General features: G+C 51.8%; 1 protein-coding gene across 1 annotated transcript in view; it reads right to left on the bottom strand.

Moving 5' to 3' along the window:
- The window catches only part of Atg1 (serine/threonine-protein kinase unc-51-like protein Atg1), a 139,191-nt gene that overhangs the window by 86,901 nt on the left and 29,075 nt on the right, over positions 1–23,215 (bottom strand). Inside the window, exon 2 of the mRNA XM_075686412.1 lies at positions 19,606–19,698. Within this exon, the coding sequence (XP_075542527.1) occupies positions 19,606–19,698 (93 nt within the window). The remainder of the gene's footprint in view (positions 1–19,605; positions 19,699–23,215) is intronic.

Below are 23,215 nucleotides of genomic sequence, written 5' to 3' on the forward strand. Positions count from 1 at the left end.
GCTATACGAAGCGACGTTTATTTCCTCGAAATGCATGAATAGGGAAACAACGTTCGCAGCCCACACCGGCCGCCTCCATGCCTCGCCCATATTCCTGCTTCTCCTTGCGAAGTTCGCACTGCTTACCTGGCCACAGACCTCAGAGACCCCGCTTCCTCCCAGAGAGCTTAAAGGTAACACTAAAGAGAGAAGTTATTTTAGCTGTGTTAGGAAATTCTTCTACAATGTCAAATAAGCCGCTTATACCACGAGAAGGGTCTTGCGAAGACACAAAAAACGCAAGAAGCCAAGAACGGGTGCCGACTCCACCTTGGAAGTTCCCGCCCGCAGTTCGATCTTACGTCATCGACTTTGACGGCGTCCGCTCGGGCTTAGTCAAATTTTTTTTTCTTCTTTCTTTTTCTGATCGGCAAAGTTGAGACTACACTGTACGCTAAGGGAGCCACAGACTCAACTAGCAAGTTTCTAGAACGTCTTTACTGAGGCATGGCGCGACACGTACGAAACCATTACTTGAATTCCGCGACGTCACACTGCCGTATCCGCGCGGGGATTCCTGCGCGAAATAAAGGTAACTGAACTTTATTTGCTTTTATAATAATAAGCCGGTTACCGCGAAATTGGCGACAAAAAGAAGCTTTCAAAACTCACTTTATCAGTTAAAACTGGTACAGCGTTTGACTTATGTGTCCATTTAAAGGGTTCCGTGGAGAGAGATTTGTATAATGGGCAGAGTGCTTTGCGACCATCTTCCACCAAAGAAAGGTGACTGCCAATACACTGATGAGCGGCAATGACTCGGTCTTCCTATACGGACGGTAGAAAAAACGCCCGAGAAACGGCGAAAACAGCGGAAAGGACCGCGACAGTCGCAATCAACGGAGGTTACTTACAAGGCCACGTTGCGGCTAACATTAGCAGCCCGCCGCGGCCGCTGTCGCCTATCAGTGTCGCGCTCTCAACGCGGCTGATCGCGCGGAGAGGGATGCCCCAGTTTCGTGTAACCAACGCGCTTAAACGCCCGGTCCGATATGACGCTCCCTTCCCGCACCCTTGCATCAGCCGGCAACAGAGCGCTATCTTTCTCTGCCAGGGACTTGAAAGCGTTTCGTCCGCGCTCCCATCATTCGCTTCGGCGGGCTGAAGAAGGAAGGCTCGCTCTCTCGTTTCGTCACCCTTTTATAGAGGAAGGCGCCAGGGAGGCCTTGCCCCCTAGTTACGCTGCTGTGCGCCGTAGCGCGGTGCTCTACACGGCGATAGCGTATGCGGAGGGGGCAGACGGTGCTGGAAGGTCCTTTTTATGACGAGCAACGAGACGCATTAGTTTCTCGTGCGACCTTCCTTTGACCACTGCACACTGCGCACTCATACAAGACGACCACAACGAAGACGCCGACGTGAATCGGAGGTCTCCCCTGTTGTTGCCTTACTCACAAAGCTACTCGCGGAAAATATCCTCCCACGAAGAAGCTGTAGTGGCAGCGCAATAGATAAGCCTAAGATAAAGGGGACAAGCAGCAGTAGTGAACGTTTTACAACCTACACACACGCTTTCGCAACAGGATTTCTTCCTCCTCGAATGGACCGATCGCTGTGGTTACGGTGCCCAGAATTCTCATTACAATCTGCCACAAACCATACGGCTATATATGGCGAGGTCCACGGACGACCTCTGTCACTCGTGTACTCTTGAACAACATCACTGCGCGTGATAATGTTGACATCATCGATACCGCCACAAGAAGTAGACAGACTAAGGAAATGCACATAAAGAAAAAGGCTAACCAACCGAGTCCGGAAACTGATAAAGACGAGCGCCTGGCTCTACAACGAAATTATCTTTATAACTAAGGAATAATTATGTGTCGGTTCTACTGTGGGTAGCGCGGTGTGCAACGTTTACAACGAAGTCACCTGTGTAACGAATGATTTTGGAGGGCCCCCAGGACTTCCTTATAAAGGCGTTCGACTGTACTGCGCTAAAGGGTCACCGCCGGGCCATAAAAGGCGAGCGAAACGGCAATGATGCGAATATTCGACGGTGACTAGAGATGACGCTTAAAATGTAACAACCAGTAACAAGCGCATGGGACGGGACAAACGGAACGAACGAACAAAGCACCGCTCCTTTCGTCTGTCCTGTCCCATGCGCCGTTAACTCTTAACGTTACATGTGTTGCGTAGTAAACAGTATCACCAAATGCGAAGAGTAATGGAGATTTAGTAGTGCGCGTACTTCAAACTTGAAATCATCTGCTGTACGGAAGTTAATCGACGAAATTCTAGCCGCACAAAAAGAGAGCTTGAAAGATGATCACGTGGATACACTTAAAAATAAATGATAAGATTAATAAAGTGATTGATCCCAACCGGCAACGAATTTCAAAAGAAGTAGGGCTAGTTCAGGTGGGTAATAAATCCGTGCTTCGAGTGGCCTTCGGTGAAAAAAAAAAAAAAGAAGGAATCCTGACAACCCATAATAATGACAGCAGCTGCAAGAGGCGGGCGTTGACTCAGGATATTGCGGTAAACCTGTCCAAGCACGTGCATAACGCGTGGGCAGCCTTGAACGCGGTTATCGCAACGTGGGTATCCAGACACCGTAACGTGGGCTTCGCGTTAATCGTTATCGGAGCGCGCCTTAGTAACGCAATGCTGCACAATGGCACAATGCGCCCAGCGTTGTCCCTCGAGGCTTTTTTTTATCGTACAAAAGAGGATTGGGCGAACCGGGAAGTGCGAACGGTAGCTGACAGCGCGATATAATACTGCTTCGTCTGCCTCATGCGCTAAATGAAGCCAACGAGGAACATGACCGCACTGCAAAAAGAAAAAAAACCGTTGGAAATTAGGCAGTATGGAGAGTACAAGAGCTCGAGAGAGTGTTCGGAAACAATTAATCTACAAGCCGCAACGTTGTATTCTTGGCTGCATGTCTTAAAGAGTGTGCACTCCCGAAGCGCACACTAGATGGATTAAGTACGCGTACAAAAAAAAAAAAAAAAAAGGAACAAATTTACGACGCAGTTACGCCCTGGGCGCGTGACGCGTTTCAATGACGTCCCTCAACCACCAGATACAATCTGCTTCGGTATCTCTGGCATTGCGTGAGTTGCGCCTGCATGCATAGACTGTCATCTTAAACGTTCTGAATTCAGCTTGCAGTTTTTCTTACGTAAATTTGGACAAGAGTTCTGTTTTCATTTCATAAGTGCTTTTTACCTTTCTCTTTCTTTCGAATTCGGCAGTTCGATCTAGAAATGTACAATAAAGCCTCCGAGATAATGCAGGCCGTTGGAGCATAGAGCATCGTACCCGCTTTTGTTATCTTCTCTTGTTTCGCAAGTCAACTGTCAACTCCAGAAATCGTTACTTGCGCTGGCAACACTGTCGAAATAAACAAAGATGGCTACGACATCCAAGTTCACGGCGGCTCTTTCCCTTGGTGCTGCGCTCACGCGTTTCTCGTTCGTGGAGTCAAACCGAGGTGTTTCGTCGAAGCCGAAACGGTTCCTTCCTGCCGATTACCTTGTTTTGATCGGTATCCAGGATTTCGGCGACGAAACCGACGAAATCGTTACGCTGTGCGTGCCAACGTCCGGCCTGCCCAGCAAGCCGAATCTGCTTCAAAGAAAGAAAAGCGAGCCGGAATTTTCAAAAAGGGAGGTGTCTGTGCGTAGCAAACCTCTAAGAGGTGAAAGCACTTGTTCGTGGCGTTGCGATCCCCTGGTGTAGGTACGATGCTCGACTGCTTCCGAGCTTCATAAGCAACTCCTCACTGCGACTCGTGTTGCAGTATATAATACACAGCATATCACAATATATGGGCAGTAACGCCAGTATTGCTTTCAGAAGCTAAATACGGATATTCGGCACTGAGGCTACAAACTGTAACGCTACCTGGTCAGTGTGTCTTGGGATAAAAGCAAATGAGAGTTCCGTTTGGTAATCGGGGCCGCACCTTTCTTCTTGTAGCAAGGTGACACGTGCGATAAGATCGTACGCGTCCGATGACTGGTGCGTGTCCATGCTTGCAGAACGCAGTGTTCGATGTAGGGCTCGGGCTTGCGAATGCAGCAGACACCCGCCGCTCGTAGAAATTCGCAAACCCCAATGAAACGCGAGACGTGAATAACAAGCAGTGACACCAAGTTGAGTTGCTTCCAACAGGTTTACAAAATTTAGCGCAGGCTTTCCTTTGGGCAAAGTCATTTGCATTAGTGTAAATGCACGACTTGGAAACGAACCGAACCAGTTGTGATGGAATTCAGGCCTGTGCACAGCGTCGGAAAGCAAACTAGCGGCGCTGTGCGCAGGTCGAACGCTCTGAAGCTGGAACGAGCGCCGTTTGCGATTGCTTCTAAATTTCTTGCGAGCAAATAAACTGACAACAAAATGCGTTGAATGAGAAAAACAGCATGTCATGCTTTCACCGCTAAACTAAAGCACGCTATGAAAACGACATGCTGCCTCGCTGCACGACATGTGTCGTGATCACCTTCAGACCTTCCGAATCAGTTATCATTCCCGCTACTACCACGCCTGCAGACAAAAATAAGTTAGCGAGAATACTCCGGCCTGATGCTTAAAGCATTAGTAACACTAATGCTGGGGAAGAAAGCTATAAACGAACAAAACCAAATGATGAAACGTACATCACTATCATTTATTAAAGATCTTGCCAAAACAAAGCACAATCCCGGATTTGAAGCGCCAGCAAGATATTGAATGCAATGTTCTGCTCGCCGGGACGAAAGAAGTCCCGAGTGAAGTGTTTCGAACAATCCGGCATAGTATCAGCCGTCACCTTTTCCCAATGCAAAGTTTTTTATCCAAGTCGCTATGGGATGCGCGTCGTCTGCTTCTTTCGCGAAAAGATGAAATCCCACATCGCTGTCTTCCCACCGCGATGACACGCATAATGGTACACAACAAGTATCTCGACATCCGTATCTTTTCATTTTCGTGCTCGTGTACGGCGGCATCATGGCGATTTGAGAAATACAAGGCATTCAGTGTACGCCGTGATAGGAGACGCTCTTTCGCTTCCGACTTCAACCTGGATAGGCTGTTTCTCGGCGCCGCCGCTAGGGGCAGGGGCGAGCATTTAGTTGGAGTCACCAATAGGTGGTGCCCAAATGGTGCCCCCGACTACGGCTTCCTCGGAATAACGGAAGTGAACCTCTTTTTTTTTTGAGCAAGCACGCCGGGAGCTATTGCTGGAGCCGGTAACACGTCAATGTCGACATGTTATGGACATCACCTATTCCAGCGTCGGCGCTGCAGGTTGGACAGACTTCCGTGCTGGAAGAAGCGTGAGTCCGCATCGGATTGCTCTTCGCGACACGACAGAGCTGCCGTCCAGCACCCACGCCGCCACTGTGTCGGAAATCTGTTCAGGACGGGCGCGCTCCAGTGTTTTCACGGGTAGCGCGGTACGCGCGATAACGTTTTCCCTCTTCCCAAGCAGTTACCACTAGTACCAACATGTCACGCTGCTACACCCCGCTAGCGTACGCTGCGATCAGATGGCTTCAGCGAAAGTCTTTTACGCCTTAGCGTTACCGTGCTAGCCACGAGACGTTAGATCTGGATGCGCTCGTGTACGCTGCCTGCGTTCAATTTCCGCTCGCGAGGGTTTCTCATCAGGTTCATTTACTTGCAGTGATGCTTACCGTTGCGACCACAACGTTCTAGGTTACGCACACAAAACGCGGCCCGAAACGACAAGCTATCGCTAGAAAATCTAGAAAGAAAGAAAAGATGGTAAAAGAAGTGACGCAGGCTTCTCCACATCAATTCTGATATTGCGGAAAGTCAGCTTTCACGAACGCTTCACAAGTTACACAAGCAAGTTGATCACAAGAAGAAGCTCTACACGAAGGTCTACAAGGTGGGCACTTGACCCCGGGCTCCCCAACAGACGGTCTTACTCTAAGGCCCTAAGGGGGCAAGGGGAACCCTTCTAGCGCGTTCGTGCTATCCGAGAACTTTTGTTTTTAGTGCCTCCTCGATTGCCTACTTGATTCCTTTGAATACGGGAAATGGCAACTCTGTTCTGGGCACCTTTCGCACACAGGCCCGAGATGCAGGCCGGAGATATGTATTGCCCTGTTGTTGTTTTTTCTTCCTCTGCGGTTTCTATATGCTCCGATAGATCACGCGTTCGCGCAAATAGACAGCACCGAACCAAGCATAATAAAATACAGGCCTGGCCCTATCATGAGCCGACCACCATGGGGCTCATGACAAAATGTGCTCAGTGCGATAAAGGGCTCAGCACGAAACTGCGGATTTGAATATTCCCGCTGCTCGCGACGGCCATATCTCGATGGAGGCGGGAAGCAAACGCGCCCGCTCACTTCGATTTAACCGCACCGTAGGGAACATCAGCCGGCCGAAATTAAGTCAATGCCCTCTTATGAGAAGCCGTACAGTTTCGGACGAGCGTCTAAACCGAACAAGGGCGCGGGCTATGTGTTCTTTCTTTCCTTCACAGGAGGGCGTTCTGTATAGCTGGCCGCCTAACACCGCGGAGGATGACGTCATACGCTCCGTTAAAGGTAGCCAAAGAAGGGAACGTTGCCTGCCCGTGCATAGATCGTAACATGCACCGCAAAACACACGCCGGCCCCTCCACCGGTTTCATGGTATGGGGAATGTAGAAGGGATGCCGCACGAACAATCCGTAAAATTCATTATACCGTAAAGGCAACTGACAATTCACTACCAGAAAACAGTATATGCGATACTTCAAATTCTATATAGAGGGAATATCCGGTATTTCGCACATGAAGCGGAGTTTTGCAGTAACAGGGATGGTATGACGTTTCTAGATTCGTTAAAACGATCTAGCATATCGTTACCTCCCCCCCCCCCCCCCTGCCAACCGCCGACTGCGAGCGTGCCAAGTAATCACCGCCGCGCATGCCAGGTAACCGCCAGCAGTTGAGGTAACGGTAGAGCGGCATCGCATCGCTAAATCGTTATAGTTTTACTGTTACCTCGCAGAAACAATCCGGCAGTGCAGCTTCACATCAGGGTTTCACTGCGGCAGCGGCAAACTGGGCGCCGTCTTGTATCTCAGAGTTTACATTTCACTTCGTTCACCTGTCTCATTGCAAACACCGTTTGCATTCACGCAACTGCCGCCGTAATGGCGAGCGGGAATAGTAATAATGATGACAATACGTAATATAACGCGATGTCGTCAACAACACGGCGTCATAGTATACTATCACGAATGTTCTTGCACGACGCACGTGCGTAGCCCGCGGGGCTTGGCGCATTATTGCCTACGGCACATTTGAGACAGCTCGTAGTTTAAATATCGAATGCGCACGTCTGTACAATTGCATTATGCTAGGCCGGATTCCTTTCAACTCTACAATACAAAGACGCGCCTCCCCCCTCCCGTTAGGTTAGTTATAAACCTTGACGCTTTATGGCTATTTATGCATTCGCATAATCCACGAATATCGCGTGCGCCCGAGCAAACAGTACTTATCTGCAGCACTCGCGCAGCTCTCTTATCTGTTTACCACAGGAATTTGGGAATCTATTAACGAATGCTCCATAAAATCCACACTGGTCAGCAAGTTCCAATCTGCCAGAGCTTCTTTAAGCCGCAAAAAGAAATTCCCGACAGAGCAGGGCCTTATTCGAAGAGGAAGCCACCAAACACTCAACCACACGTGCACAAAAGTGAGCCAATTAAATGTACCGAGGAGTGCACGGTCGCGGGCGAGAAAATGAGGCGACCGAATAAAAAGAGCGAGAGAGAAAAAAAGGGGAAGGAAGAGCTTCGACTAGCAGATTGCCGGGCCGAACGCCGGACCGAAATGTCAAAAGGTGCACGCAAAGGGCACACCAGACTCCCGATTCACACACGCAGCGATGGCGCGCTGCCCATTGGTAACGCAGAAATGCACACACACGTGCACACCGCGTGTCGCTGGCGGTCGCGGGAAGGCAGGCGCTTTTGTCCGGCCGGTTCGATTCTTTTTCTTTGTTTCGATTTTTGTTCAGCGTTGCCGTAATGGCTCGGCGAAGTGAGTGAGAGAAAACGAGCAACCCAGGAGAGACGATTAAAACAAAAGGACGAGCGAAGAATAACGGTTCTCGTTGTGAAAGGCAGGAAGCCACTTAACATATAGCAACAAGGTGTCACCGCGACCTCTTGAGCGCGTGAAGAAACTGAAAGCGCCATGAGAAAAAATCAGCAACGAAAGCACGAAGGTAGGAGAAAAAAAGAAAAAAAAGAATACCAGAAAAGGAAGTAACAACCCTCGCGGAAAATAAATAAAGAACGGGCGGCAGCAGAGGAGCGGGGCCGCCTGTCCTTCGGCGCTCGGGTCGTCCTTCCACGGTTGAGTAACGACGCAGCCGCCGTCGCATAAGCGCCGTCGACGATGCAGGCGCTCGCGTTCGCTCAGAGGCAAAGGCTGCGGCAGCGCTGCACCAAACCGCTGCTGTTGCCGAACGGAGAAGCGCCCAAGAGCGAGGACGGCTGGCGACGAGCAACTACGGCACTCGCACGCAGCACTCTCCAGCTCCAACCGTGCGTGCAGGATAAAAGAAAAGAAAAAATAAAAGAGCGCCAACAGCCGTGCGCGTCGGCCGGTTTTGTTTTCAAAGTTGCGCGCAGCACGCCTCGCGGTACTTCCGACTGTTTCGGCGCCCTCTCACGGAACTATAAAACAAGTCGTGTAAGCCAGCAACTAAGCTTCACTACGAAACTGAGCCGGCTCGACTGAGTTTAATGACGTCCGACTATCGCTTTCACGACAGAACTAAGCGGCACTGAATGGCGCTGCTTTTCGCGAGTTTGAAGCGCTGTGAAACGCTGTTGAGAAGGGGGAAAAAAAAGAAAAAGAGGCATGACGCTTCTAGCTGTCTCTGTGCTGGCGAGGACTTGCGAGGACGCGTCGACAGGGGCATATAAGTACGGTAGTGCGAGATACGAGGGGGGAACCGATTTACTGATGCGTGAGGTTTAACGTATCAAAGCAACAACGGGGCTATGAAGTATATAGCCGTAATGGAGGGGGAATTCTTAACGTGAACCTTCATTTACTGTTTTTGCCTTCCAGCTCTTAAAAAAATGCGGCCGAGGGTCGAGCCCGCGACTTCAGCAACACGACGCAATATGGCCGCGCTGCCATGTGACATGGATGGAGTAGCGGTGGGAAGAGAGAAAGGGAGTGACACGTGTCGTCGCAGGAAATACAGCTATACCACGCAAGAGTGAACGCTGTCACGTGAACCACGATAACCACTTGGTAGTTCCGAACTCCCTTCCCAATCGTGCGCCTTGCAGGGTCCACGGCACAGTAGAGCGACGACTAGCGCGATCAACGTTGCGTCGAGCGTCACGACTGGACTGGTCATCCAGGGCTCGAAGAGTTCAGGGTCCTGCTCTGCGATGGACATTTCCGTTTTTAGACTGCAGTTGCAGCTTTTACGAAACGGAATCGGCACATCACATCTTTCCTATATATTTCGTTCTTTTTTTTTTTTTTTTCTGAAGAGGTCGCGTTTTCTACCATTATATTTTTACACAGTTCCTGTTCTGAACAAGAATGGAATCGGAGAACAAGATTCCTATAAGCACATTGCTTAAGTGCGGCCCTAGCACCGGAAAAAATAAAGTATTCGAACCTCTAGCTCTTCCGAACACCAACATCTTGTCACTTATTGAAGCTACACGTTGCTCAAGCATGTTTTGATTATCCTGTATAAGTTATGCACGTTACACAAACAATTTTAGGCGTGTTCCTCGCAAATCGGCTAGATTTGGCAAACCACTCCCCCTTTTCATTATGCGTCAACAAGTCACCGCCGGGTACGTAAGTGCGACGATGGGGACCTCAACATAATTGCTCTCGCATTGACACGTCTCGCCGCAAGACAACTTCGGGAACTCGCCAGGTTTGAGTCTGCACATGGCCACCGCTAGGCGACTCAAGATAACAAAAAGAAGTGCGGTGGCGCAGAATGCGCGAACGAGCAAGATCGCAAAATGTTCTGTAAAAAAGAATCGTTTTACCGGCTGGCCGGAGACTATTTCCCTGCCACGTATATCGCTCCTGATACCACCGCTCGCGCGTTCACGCTACACTGGACTTTGGGATTCGGCGTACCTTCAACCGTATAACGACCGACCGTGGTCGGCAGTTTGAATTTGCACTATTCTTCCCCCAAACCCAGCTGCTCGGTACCACAACGATTCGAACGCCTGCCTGCCTACCCACCCCACCGGCAGTACATTGGTACACAGAGCGCCTGCTTCGCCAGCACCCGATCCGTCAGCACGGCAGGACGCTCCATATCTCGCGCTGCTCGGCATCGGAGCCGCCTTAAAATCTGACACTGGCTGCAGCGCAGCTGAGCTCGTCTATGGATGCGCGCTACGTCTTCCGGGCGAACTTTTCACCGGAGAATCGAAACCCAAGAGGGGCGTATCCTGGGTCGACCACTTTCGACGATACTGTCGCGTGACGCAGCGCTCAACCAGCCAACCAGCGTGCGCCTGATGGTCGAGGAGACAGTATCGCCGAAAGTGATCGTCACACAATACGTGCCCAGCTAGCTATAGCGCTGGCCACGACAAGTCCTTGGTACCTATACAATGCAGTGTAGTTCCACCTTAATGATAATAAAAAAAGTGACTAAAACTACCTGGACGCTATCGAAGTCCACGAAATCTCGGTGTTCTGGTGCGGGAACTTCAAAGTAAGTGTACACTACTGAAACAGTCGCTATACGTTTATATTTCTCGTCACGATGGAGCAAGACACTCCCGAGCAAGAACGTCTTGTCACGAGCGAACGCTTCCAGAATTGAGGGTTATGGACCTCTACCATTCTTCCCTCTGCTGTGAAGTATTACACAGACGGAATACCCAGACTATATATTTATGCGTCTTGCCTCTTCGGTCGCGTATCGTAAGTAGGATTTCACTGTTCTCATATATAGCTCTACGCCTTAAGTGCGTCCGCAGTTGAGACGGCTAGTATAGTCGTGACAGTTGTGCCGTGTAAGTCGAGGCTGAACATTTTGCCAATTTTTTTTTTTCCTTTCCCACCACAGTTACCTACAATACCTACAGAATACCCACAGAATGTAGCCCCGGCGGTCCACGCTCTCGGACGGGAAGGGGCCCGAAACGCTGCACCCAACATCGGCTCGACGGCTCGCGCGAAGCCTGGCGCGGGACCAAGCGAGCGTGAAACACATTCCGAGAAGCAGAGACAATCAAACGGAGCAACGCGCACGACGCGGGAGAGGGAAGATAAGAGAGAGGCAGCCAACGCGCGCTGCAGTGACACAATGTCGTCGTTACATAACGAGCTCTCTATGGCGGCCACGCGTAAGTGTAGCGCGCTTCATTCGCAGCCTGCAGATAAGGAGACGACGCTCAGTCATAGCGCTATTCTTTTCGCGCGTGTGCACCGCTGGGTGCACGCGCGGCACGGGACGTGCACGTGTGCAGAGGCCACGTGACAGCTCGGCGCCTATACCTCAAAATGCGTTCCGTAACGGTCTACGTCAATTGCCACTTTTATTCTTTTATCGTAGTCCGTCACACCGAGCGGCCGATCCCAGAGATAACGCGTCGACGTTAGGATCAATGACGAAACGCGGAAGAATGGGAAAATGAAATTGAACGACACAAAACGTGGTCCCAGCTGTCGCTAATTTAACAGCTGCTTCGGCGATCCAGAGCGCGTATTCGCTCGCGATCTCCGCGCCCGCAATTGGCTGCCGGCCAACAAAGAGCGCTGCTGTGGGCTTGGGAGTTCTGCCGCCGCGTGAGCGTGAAAAAAAAAAAAAAAAAAATCTCGTCTCCAGTCCACGCTGTGAAAACGTGGTCGAACAGCGAAGCTGTAAACGAAGACTAGAACGATTACCAATTGCGATTTCCCATGACTACATTCACATGCACTTTGCCGAATTATCAACCTAAGGCGTTTCGCCCGCCCGCGACTTGGCTTGCGCCGCTACTTCGTGCACCTACAAAGAGAGGGCCAGAGAGAAATGCACTTCACACTTTCGCCGCGCCTCGTATGCACGCTGCTCTTCAGGAGTGCTCACTATACGCGGCCTTCCCATAGAAAGGCTCAACACAAACCAGTTGCTAGGCGGGTTTTCCTTTTACGTGCGAAAGTGTAGTTACGCCACTCCATGTTACGTCACGCAGTTGCCGACGGGAGCTTACGGAACAGTAATCTTTACAGGGAAACGCTTGTGGCGAACGCTATGCGCGAAGGCGAGCTTTCTGGTTCTTGTTTTGTCCCCCCGCACGGCCGGCGCCGCCGATGCCGCAGATCCGAGCGTCATCTGCTGGCGCTGCAAGGAACCTAGCGGCGCGCGCCTCCCGAGTTTTGCCTACGCACACGTGAGCTCCTACTGGCAGGTAGATCTATACAGCTTTTACTGTAAAAACTGCGTTCGTGTTCTGTATCAGCACACACCAGTGTGTCTGTGTGTTACGCACGCGAGGACGCTCTGCGGGAGGGTTCCCCAGACTGGGGCTAACATCGCGTGCAGCCTATGACTGCGTGAATGGTTTACAGTGGAATTCTGCATAATAAAAGCGTGAAGTCGCGTCCTCATTTGCTGGATTCGAACTGCGCATGTGCATGCCGTTTGGACGCGGCCTTAGCATTTGTCGCGGCACCGCTATATCCAGCAGGGATGTGTGAATATGCAAAATACTGAACAAGAACCTAATAGCATTGTTATTTTATTCGAATCCAATATTCCAAATTATCTCATTAATATTCGGTTGTGGCCAGATCTGCATTACAAAAATTGGTATTCAAGACTGCAGGGAAAAAAATTCAACAGAGAAAAAAAGCAAGACCGTTCACGATGACCGCAGTTAATGCCTTTCCAACAGGAAGTACTTAACCAAGCTCTTCTGAAAGACTATGTTTCAACTGTTCCTTTACGGAGACAGGCCCCGCCACCAGTTTCTCAGGTTACATCCGGAAGGCCATGCATGACGGAGATTGATTTGAGAGACTTGGGTGACAAAAGAAAAAGGCTCGGAACGACAAACTTCGATGAATACAATTCACTTATTGGAAATTCCATTTTACAGTATTGATGAATCTGCGATGTAAGAAAATGTTGAAACATTGCAACAGGAATATTTCCGTAGCGTTTACCCGTACCGGTTTGAGCGGACAAACGCCTCGTCGCGTCAGGTGTGGAGGGCGGTGTTTTGGATCGCGACACTGGAGCGATCGGATGGGAACTCGGCGCTGACGCCCGTGGTTGTACCTGGGTCGCAAGCCCCAAGGGTAGCGTTGGCCTGGCGGCCTGGGGTACAACTGGAAGCATCCGAAGGTCCCGGCAAAGCATGAGTCGACTGGTAACAACGAAACAACTTGTTTATTTTAACATCGCAAAGAGTTGGCGGTCAGGTTTGACCGAAGTAGAGAGACGGGAGAGCACTTCACTCAACAGAAGAAATCGGAGCCCTCCTTTTGGCGTCCGGGGGCAGCTGTTTTTATACTCTCGCAGTTGAGGGCAAGAAGGAACCCCTCCAAAGACGAGCACGTGAATGTACAATGGGCTAATGGTGACGCACACTGTCGTGGCGCTGCGCACGATCTCGTAGCACCCTGTCGTGGCGCTGCGCACGATCTCGTAGCACCCTGTCGTGGCGCTGCGCACGATCTCGTAGCACCCTGTCGTGGCGCTGCTGGTCGGACACAATGACTGGAACGAGATCCCTGCTTTGGCATCGCCTGTTTCGGGCCCAATAACTGGAATGAGATCCCTGCTTTGGCATCGCCTGTTTCGGGCACAATGACTGGAATGCGAGGAGGATCCCTAGGCGGTCGCATCGCCGCAGACGCGCCTGGAAACACCTGGCGATGAGTGTTGCGGCGACGACGATCGGGCCAAAATGTCTGCCGCCCCGCCGCAGTCGCGCCGGCAAAACCACGTGTCGCAGGTGAATCGCAACAGACCGCCCCGCCGGGGGAAGGAGATCCCGATGGACAGGGGACTGCATCCGCTGTCCGGAGGGATGTCGCTCGATGATGCTCATAACCGAAGTCGGGCGTCCCTTGACGTTTCTTGAGCGCAGCGCACAGAGAAGGCCTCGTTCTCTCGTTCAGGTTCGCACGGGACACTGCAAAGTGACTTCGGGAGAGTTCACATTTTTGTTCTCGTTCCCGGCAAGCGTTAGAACTACGCTGAAAACTCAACCGCTCAGTCAGCAAGCACGGCACAACCCTCACTAAGCCCTGCCAGGCTCTTTCCCCTTTTTATACCACTGCCTAGTTCCTTACAGTAGTCTAGCATCACTCAGAACGCGTCCACAAATTGAAAAATTGCACTAGAAAGCATATCATCACTTTGAAACACTAAACAAAAGCAATATGTTAAAAAAAATCCTGCCTCAGGAAGAAAAACATCAGTAACAAACAATTTTGAGGCTGATTCCTACGTTAGGGGCTTCGACTTAAGCCATCGGCGTTACCGTTGAGACTCCCCTTTTTGTAACGCACCTCAAAGGAATATTGTTGTAAAGCGAGGCTCCAGCGCAGGAGGCGGCCATTTTTGGGAGAGATGGTCTGCAGCCATTGGAGAGGGCAGTGATCCGTCTCAATGATAAACCTCGAGCCGGCTAGATAGCATGACAATTTCTGAACGGCCCACACGAGACACGCACACTCTTTCTCGGTGGCGCTATACGCCTGCTCACGACTGGTCAGCTTACGACTAGCATACAGGACGGGGTGTTCTACTTCTCCATTTTCCCGTTGGCACAGTACAACGCCCATGCCTCGCTCACTAGCATCGCACTGAACAATGAACCCTTTTGTATAGTCTGGCGATCGTAGCACAGGCTGGCTTGTTAGGGCACTCTTTAGGGCGCTAAAAGCTCTTTCCTTTGTCTCGTCCCAGACGACTGTTTGAGGCTCTGTGGAGGTAAGTTCTATATCATGAGTAAGTACAGAAGTCCTACCAGGCCTCTCAGAGAACAGACCTTGAAACTCTTGTAATAGCTGGTGTAGTTCGGTTTTCTGCTCGGGCGACAGCGGTGCTCTACTGATAAGGTCACTAATGACTTGACCGGTGTCTTCCCTGTTCGTCACTGAGCCTAGTCCCGGAAGCTCGATCGGAAGCTCTTCAGGAACGTTTACCATCATGCACACCACTGCTTCCCTTTGTCTATAAGGTTTGAGCAGATTACAGTGGTAAACTTGCTGTGCTTTCCGCTTTCCTGGCAGACTTACCACGTAGTTAACGTCCGACAGTTTCTGAACAATTCGTGCTGGGCCCTCCCACTGCACGTCTAGTTTGTTGTTTAGCGATGTGCGTAATATCATGACCTCATCGCCAACCTCAAAACGACGGGCCCTGGCTGTCCGATCATAATAAACCTTGGCCCTCTGCTGGGCCTTCGCCATTGCTTCACCTGACAACTCCTGTGCCCTTCTTAAGCGTTCGAGGAGCTTAAGTACGTACTCCACCACGACTGGGTCGTCGCCCCTACCTTCCCATGATTCTCGAAGCATGCGAAGCGGAGATCGAAGCGAGCGACCGTACACCAGTTCAGCTGGCGAAAACCCCGTAGCCGCATGCGGCGCGGTCCTTAAAGCAAACATCACCCCAGGCAGACACAGCTCCCAGTCAGTTCGATGTTCAAAACACAACGCTCTCAACACGCGCTTCATGACGGAGTGGAGCTTCTCAACGGAATTCGACTGTGGGTGGTACACTGAGCTGTGTAACAGCTTTACCCCACACCTTTCGAGAAAAGTTGTCGTCAAAGCGCTAGTAAACACTGTGCCCTGATCTGATTGGATTTCCGCAGGAAAACCAACTCGCGCAAATATGGACAGTAGTGCATTAACTATCTCAACTGAGCTGAGTTCTTTAAGCGGCACTGCTTCAGGGAACTTTGTCGCTGGGCAGATCACAGTCAAAATGTGTCTGTACCCCGTGGCTGTTACCGGCAGAGGTCCCACTGTATCAATAACGAGCCGTCTAAAAGGCTCCGTAATGATAGGTACCAATTTCAACGGCGCCCTTGATTTGTCCCCTGGTTTGCCCACCCGCTGACAAGTGTCACATGTCCTCACGAAATGGTCTGCGTCCCGAAAACACCCTGGCCAATAGTACTCTTGCAAGAGACGGTCCTTAGTTTTCTTAACTCCTAGGTGTCCGGACCACGAACCCCCATGTGACAAGCGCAACAGATCCTGACGATAGCATTGAGGCACGACCAGCTGATCGAACTCCACTCCTCTGCGGTCTAGATACTTCCGGTACAGGACTCCACCTCTTTCCACAAAACGCGCAGTTTTCCTGGCGATACCTTCTTTGACATTGCAGCGCACGTTTTCCAGGCTGCCATCCTTTTTTTGCTCGGCTATCAAAGCCGACCGGCTGACTTTTAGCAACCTATCAAGTCCGTCTGACGTAGGCGCGATGAGCAAATCAGTAGATAGCTCTTCTAACTTTCCCGCGTCGGGCGTTTTCTCTCCAGTATCTGGCGCCTTTAACGTTACAGACTCAAGTTTATTCAGTTCGGGCGTGCTCGGAATATCAGCTTGCTGCGCCTCTGACCCTTTTTCGTTGTTTGATAACGTCGGCCCCGCAACTACCGCCTTTGCAGCGAGCTCCCGAACCTTCGATCTGGTTAAGGCCTGAACACTAGCTTCACCAAACAAAAGCCCCTTCTCGCGCAGGAGGTGATCGGACCTGTTTGAAAATAGGTACGGGTACTGGGGTGGCAGCATAGATGACACTGCGGCCTCCGTCTCAAGCGCTCCGAAAGGTCCTTCAATAAGCACTTTTGCTACCGGCAGACACACGCTATGAGCTTCCACGGCTTGCTTGATCCATGCGCACTCGCCCGTGAACATATGGGGTTCTACGTAAGACGGGTGAACTACATCCATCGTAGCTGCGGAATCGCGAAGCACTCGGCACTCTTTCCCGTTCACGAGGAGGTCTCGCATGTAAGGCTCGAGAAGCTTCATGTTCTCGTCCGTGCTGCCTATTGAAAAAAACACAACTTTTGGTGTTGTTTCCGGACACTGCGCCGAAAAGTGACCCGGCTTCTGGCACGTATAACAAACGCCCGCTCGCCTCATCTCGAACCGCTTTCTGCGTTCGGCTTCGGCTGCCGTCTCTTTACGTTTGGTCGGATTGCTTTCACTCGCATCCTCACTACGCGTGTCCCCCTTAAATCTCATGGGCGTGAACCTTGGCCTCTCAGACTTGGAGCCAAATTCACCCTTTTGACCGTCCTTAGCTCCGCGAGCTCGACGCGTCACAAACTCCTCGGCTAGCTCAGCGGCTCTAGCCACCGTACTCACGTCTGGCCTATCCAAGACCCAGTATCGCACGTTCTCCGGTAACCGACTATAAAACTGTTCTAGCCCGAAGCACTGCAGAACTTTATCGTGGTCACCAAACGCTTTCTCTTCTTTGAGCCACTCCTGCATGTTCGACATAAGCCTATACGCAAACTCTGTATATGACTCACTTTTGCCTTTCTCATTTTCCCGAAACTTCCGACGGAACGCCTCCGCAGACAGCCGGTACTTTTTTAGCAGACTCGATTTTACTTTGTCGAAATCCTCTGCCTCCTCTCTATCCAAGCGAGCGACTACGTCGGCCGCCTCGCCGGGTAACAAAGTGAGCAAGCGCTGTGGCCACGTTTCCCGAGAGAACCCCTGCTTCTCGCACGTTCGCTCAAAGTTAACCAGGAACAAACCAATGTCCTCTCCAAGCTTAAACGGCCGCATCAGGTCAGTCATTTTGAACAATACTCGTTCTCCTGCACCGTGTGCCTGACTTCCATTACGAGCGCGTTCCATTTCTACCTCAAGACGCTTCATTTCCAAGGCGTGTTGACGGTCACGCTCTTGTTGCTCTCGCTCTTTCTGTTCTTTACGTTCACGCTCTTCTTTTTCTTTTGCAGTCTCCCTCTCTTCAATAGTCTCAAGGCATTCCGACAGCTCGTCATCCTCAGCCTCTAACTCAAGAATAGCCTTTAGCAGTTCAGGTTTTCTTAGTTTGTCTGAGACATCCAGACCCAACTCTCTTGCAAGCTCCAACAATTTCGGTTTGCGCAACGACTTCAAATCCATGGCTGCTCTGAATGCTGCTTTCTCTACTGCTTACTATTGTCTTGCCGCAAACTAACCCGGCAGCAACGACAACCACAATTACCAGCTCTGTTTCTGACACTAACAAAAAGCCTGGCAAAGCTCAGAAGAAGAAAGTCCCGCACTCACCAAACCTCGCAGGCAGGAATTCCGCGCAGTCGTTCCGCTGCAGGCAACCAGTCGTCACACAGGGCTCGTTGCACTGCTCCCGGATCGTCGTTGAGCTGCTCAGCATACAGTCAACTGCATCTCTTTGCTGCTGGCCTCCGTTGTCGCGATCTCGCCGCTGGCAGACCGTTGTTTGAAGTCGTAGGCGATCTCACCGCTGCCAACCAGATGTTTTGATCTGACTGCTGGTACGATCTGTTGGGAACTCGGCGCTGACGCCCGTGGTTGTACCTGGGTCGCAAGCCCCAAGGGTAGCGTTGGCCTGGCGGCCTGGGGTACAACTGGAAGCATCCGAAGGTCCCGGCAAAGCATGAGTCGACTGGTAACAACGAAACAACTTGTTTATTTTAACATCGCAAAGAGTTGGCGGTCAGGTTTGACCGAAGTAGAGAGACGGGAGAGCACTTCACTCAACAGAAGAAATCGGAGCCCTCCTTTTGGCGTCCGGGGGCAGCTGTTTTTATACTCTCGCAGTTGAGGGCAAGAAGGAACCCCTCCAAAGACGAGCACGTGAATGTACAATGGGCTAATGGTGACGCACACTGTCGTGGCGCTGCGCACGATCTCGTAGCACCCTGTCGTGGCGCTGCGCACGATCTCGTAGCACCCTGTCGTGGCGCTGCGCACGATCTCGTAGCACCCTGTCGTGGCGCTGCTGGTCGGACACAATGACTGGAACGAGATCCCTGCTTTGGCATCGCCTGTTTCGGGCCCAATAACTGGAATGAGATCCCTGCTTTGGCATCGCCTGTTTCGGGCACAATGACTGGAATGCGAGGAGGATCCCTAGGCGGTCGCATCGCCGCAGACGCGCCTGGAAACACCTGGCGATGAGTGTTGCGGCGACGACGATCGGGCCAAAATGTCTGCCGCCCCGCCGCAGTCGCGCCGGCAAAACCACGTGTCGCAGGTGAATCGCAACAGCGGCGAGATCAGCGGCAGAAAGCGAGACATCGCGAAAAGGCGCGCGCTTCAAGGAGATTCCCCGCGCGAAGGCAACAGAGTAGCCGATCGAGCACCAGGTAAGAGAGTGAGACAGAAAATAAAAAGAAAGAATTAAAGCTGGGAAAAAAAGAAACGGCTAGAACACTGGGTGTACTCACTAAGCGAAACGAGCCTGCACGTACGACAGCGCATGGTAACGCTAAGCACGAGGCCGTCGCGGAGCCAGAGCGACAAAATTAAGAAAAATAACAATAATAATGATTACAACAAAAATATATCGCGGCGGCGCGCAGACAGCGCCGCTCGCCTATCGGTGAAGAGTATATGTAAGAGCGGCAGCACTTGCCTTGAGAATTTTGATTTCCTTGCCGAGGAGATTCTGAGACTTTGCCAGGTTCTTCTTGGTGATGCTCTTGATGGCCACCGGCAGCTCCGGTTTCTGCGCAGTCAAAGGAGAGAGAGAGAGAGAGAGAGAGAAAACGTGTTAGGAGGAGGCAAGAGCGAAAGATCCGCGCGGCAAAGGACAAACGGGCAAAATAATGGCTCTCGAGTGTGCGGGCGAAGAGACGTTTGTGGGCCGGCTATTTTCGTCCCCGAAACGCATATCGGGCGAAATTGATGGCAGAGCGCGCAACGACCGCCGTGGGCATTCGCGGAGGAAAAGGTCAATTTCACATGGCTCTCTCTCTCTTTTCAGTCAGACGCCAAGTTCGCTACCGTTTATGTAGGGGGGGGGGATCTGTTTGCCCGCGAACAATTCATAACGGCGATGAGGATATATACAGGATGCCGCAGCTATATCAGCCATTGCACGACAGCAGTGCACAATCAAAGAGATGACCTATCGTGTGCTATGCGAATTCAACCGATTACTAATTGCGCAAAGGACCTTGGGCGAAGTTCCCGGTGCATACTAAACACGCAAGCACGGTACTGTATTGAACGCGCGAGGCGATCCTGAGCTATAGCCATGGAGTGCGGGGATTCGAAATTACGTATACAGTAGACAGGCTGCACGCCGCACTGAATGAGCGAGCAGAAGGAAGCCAATTAAAAACAAAACAGTCGGGAATGGAGGGAGGGGGGGGCGTATAAAATCATAACTTACGCAAGTGCGATACTGACTCACACATTCGTTGCGCAAAAGGCGCACAAAATTAAGACACTGACAAGAGAACGAACTGAACGGCACGACATTAGGTTCGTTCCCGTATCTCTGTCTTAATTTCTTGCACCGTTCTTTTTTTTTTCTACCATTCATTCCCAACTTGCTCAGTATTCAGTCTTGTTAAATTTTATAAAGTCAGGTGGGCGCCCGGAGAAGTCGCTTCACATCGCTGTCCTCAAACTACGGGGGGCTTCAATTGAATCAAACGCTTCTGTTCAATATAATTACGCTTTCTTCATATGTACGTATGTTTACACTAACTACGACAACGTTCAATCGTACCGGTAAACAGGGCTATCAACGTATACGCATGTCTACGTTCTTGCTGAGCGACACGAAAGAGACTACGCGGACGTCACGCGAGAGGGCTGAGTCCGGCCAACGACTCGTCCACGCATAGAGCGCACAGCTTCAATGCGCACTCCCACAAACAGAGAGGCTCCTGCGCAAAGCCTGCTCCGCTCTGGACTCCAAGCTCCCGCCACTGCAAAAGAGGAAAACGAAATCCAGGTCGGTCGGTTTCCCCCTGCAGCCTCGTTAGGTCCGTCTCTCCTCGTTCCACGCGTAACCCTTGACCAATGCCTCAGTGATGCGGACACGCGAAACGCGTCCGACAAGCTAGAGACAGGGAGAAGGACGTGACACAAAAGACACGCTTCGATTGCCGCCCGCGATGCTTCTCCAATTTGCTGCCACGCCGAACAATACACGAACGAAAGAATCCAGCGATCAGGAAGGTGAGAACGCGACGCTGCAAGCGAACAACAAGCCAAAGCAACGTCGAAAGAGAAAGAAAAGGGAGAGAGAAATAAACGCATAAAAAGGGCAGCGATGGTGGCAAGATCACGCGCTGGTACTCCGATTCCTCCCTCCCTAACAGGACCGCAGACCACGCACCGTTATGTGCGTGCGCGGCAGCAGAGGATGCCGAATGCGACGGGAGCGAAGCGGACAGCCCCGCTGGCCCCGATCGGTTCGACACGCACCAGTTTGCCAGCACGCATTGTTTTGCGCCGTTTGCGCCTGACCGCTCCTGCATCCACCCTCCCCTTCCCCCCTCCCCATGGTTTTGCTGCCCCGATGATGATGGCGGGCGGCAGTCACCGCCGGCGCCGTACACGCCAGATATACGGCGTGAGGGAGACGGCACGGCCATGACGACGCGCCCGAATGACGACGACGGCTTCGGCAGGGCAGCGATGCCGAACACAAAGCCGCAGGGAGAGGAGGCAGGCCAGCGCTGCGCACCCACCGCCGTTCCGTGCCCACTGACAGGAACCTCTCTCGCGCTCTCGACGGGTGCAGCGCGCATCCTCGCCTAACGGAGCAGCGTTCCAGGGAGCGGCAGCGGAAACTGCGGTCACGGCCGACGCTACTACGACGACTACCGAGAAGAGCGAGGTCGCCCGGAAGACGATTAGCACGCACGCGGCGCGATCGACAAGGCTCGCCTGTCATTTCCACGCGGGACAGAGTTCGTCCAAGTGGGACAGAGACGCCCGCTGCGACGGTATACACGGAGCACGCGTTCTGGCGACTACATGTGGATGCAAACGGTGCGTCACAAAAACGACGGAAATAACGGTTGCTAGCTACGGGACTGTTCGGATGTGCCGTAACCCGAGGGAAACTTGAAGGACGCCTTGTAGCTAGCTACCTGTTGTCGCAGGGATGGTACGTGCATAAGGTTCGCGCTTCAGACATCGTGCCCCTCCCGCTACAGACGGACGCATAAACCGAACGGATGCTGCAGAACACTTCGGCAGGACCTGGAAATGCCCAAGATGATCAATGGCGAAAAGCGCCCGTATTTTCCTCTACGTACATGTCTAAATGCGTGTAACATCGCAGCACATCACCGGCTCCCAAACATACACACACCACCGAGGGAATCAGGGCGGGAGTGGGCTGTATGGAGAGGGATAAATACCGCGCATCGTGAGCGTATTCGCGGCCTTCAGGACAGACGGGCAGGCGAAATAAGCCGGCTTCAAAAGCGGAAAGAATATATATATATATTCCCGAACTTTCTGTGGATATGAGGGGAGAGCTACGGAGGCAAAGCGCGCACAAGCGAGAGCGCTTCTGAAAAGAGTCCCGCGTTTTAATCTACGTTCGGTTATGGTTTACTTATTCTGCGGCTTTTCCTTTGCGCGTCTGGGCTAAGGCGAAACCGTCGCGTGTGGAAGCTGCGTCGGTTCAGTGTAGCGTCTGTTCCGAGCAACCAAAAAGCACTGTCAGAAGCTGTCGGACTACTTGGCGCGGTAACACATGTGCAGCAGCCACGCGCCCGTATCGTTCCCCTCGTAGCCACAGAAAGTTGCCCGCGCCTATAATTAACTGTCACCTAGCATAAAACAGGAACTACGCGAGCAAGACCGCAAAAGTCAAGTTACGTCTCCCCGATCTCCCATACGTTACACTCTGATCCGTGCGCGAATCTCTCTCTCTCTCTCTCTCAGCTGGAGCGCTCGCACGACAACACGGAGCGCGGAAAACAATGCGTCGCCCGACTTCCGTAAACTACAAGCGGCGAGGGGGAAAGCGCGCTCGGGCACACAAACCGCGGCATGCAGGGACAATGCTGAGACGCGGATCGCTTTCGACAAGCAGCATAGGATAACAGCTCACGGTGGGCCGCGCCTGTGTGATCAGACGGACGCTGTACACCGTATAGCGACAAGCGACCTCACACAAGCGCACGTTACACAGCGGCGACGTAAAAGGAGAAACACAGAAAAAAAAAAAACAAGGAAGGCGGCGAAATGTAAGCGATTACATCCCACAG

This window comes from Dermacentor variabilis, chromosome 3 (genome assembly GCF_050947875.1).
Source record: "Dermacentor variabilis isolate Ectoservices chromosome 3, ASM5094787v1, whole genome shotgun sequence".
NCBI classification, from domain to species: domain Eukaryota; kingdom Metazoa; phylum Arthropoda; class Arachnida; order Ixodida; family Ixodidae; genus Dermacentor; species Dermacentor variabilis.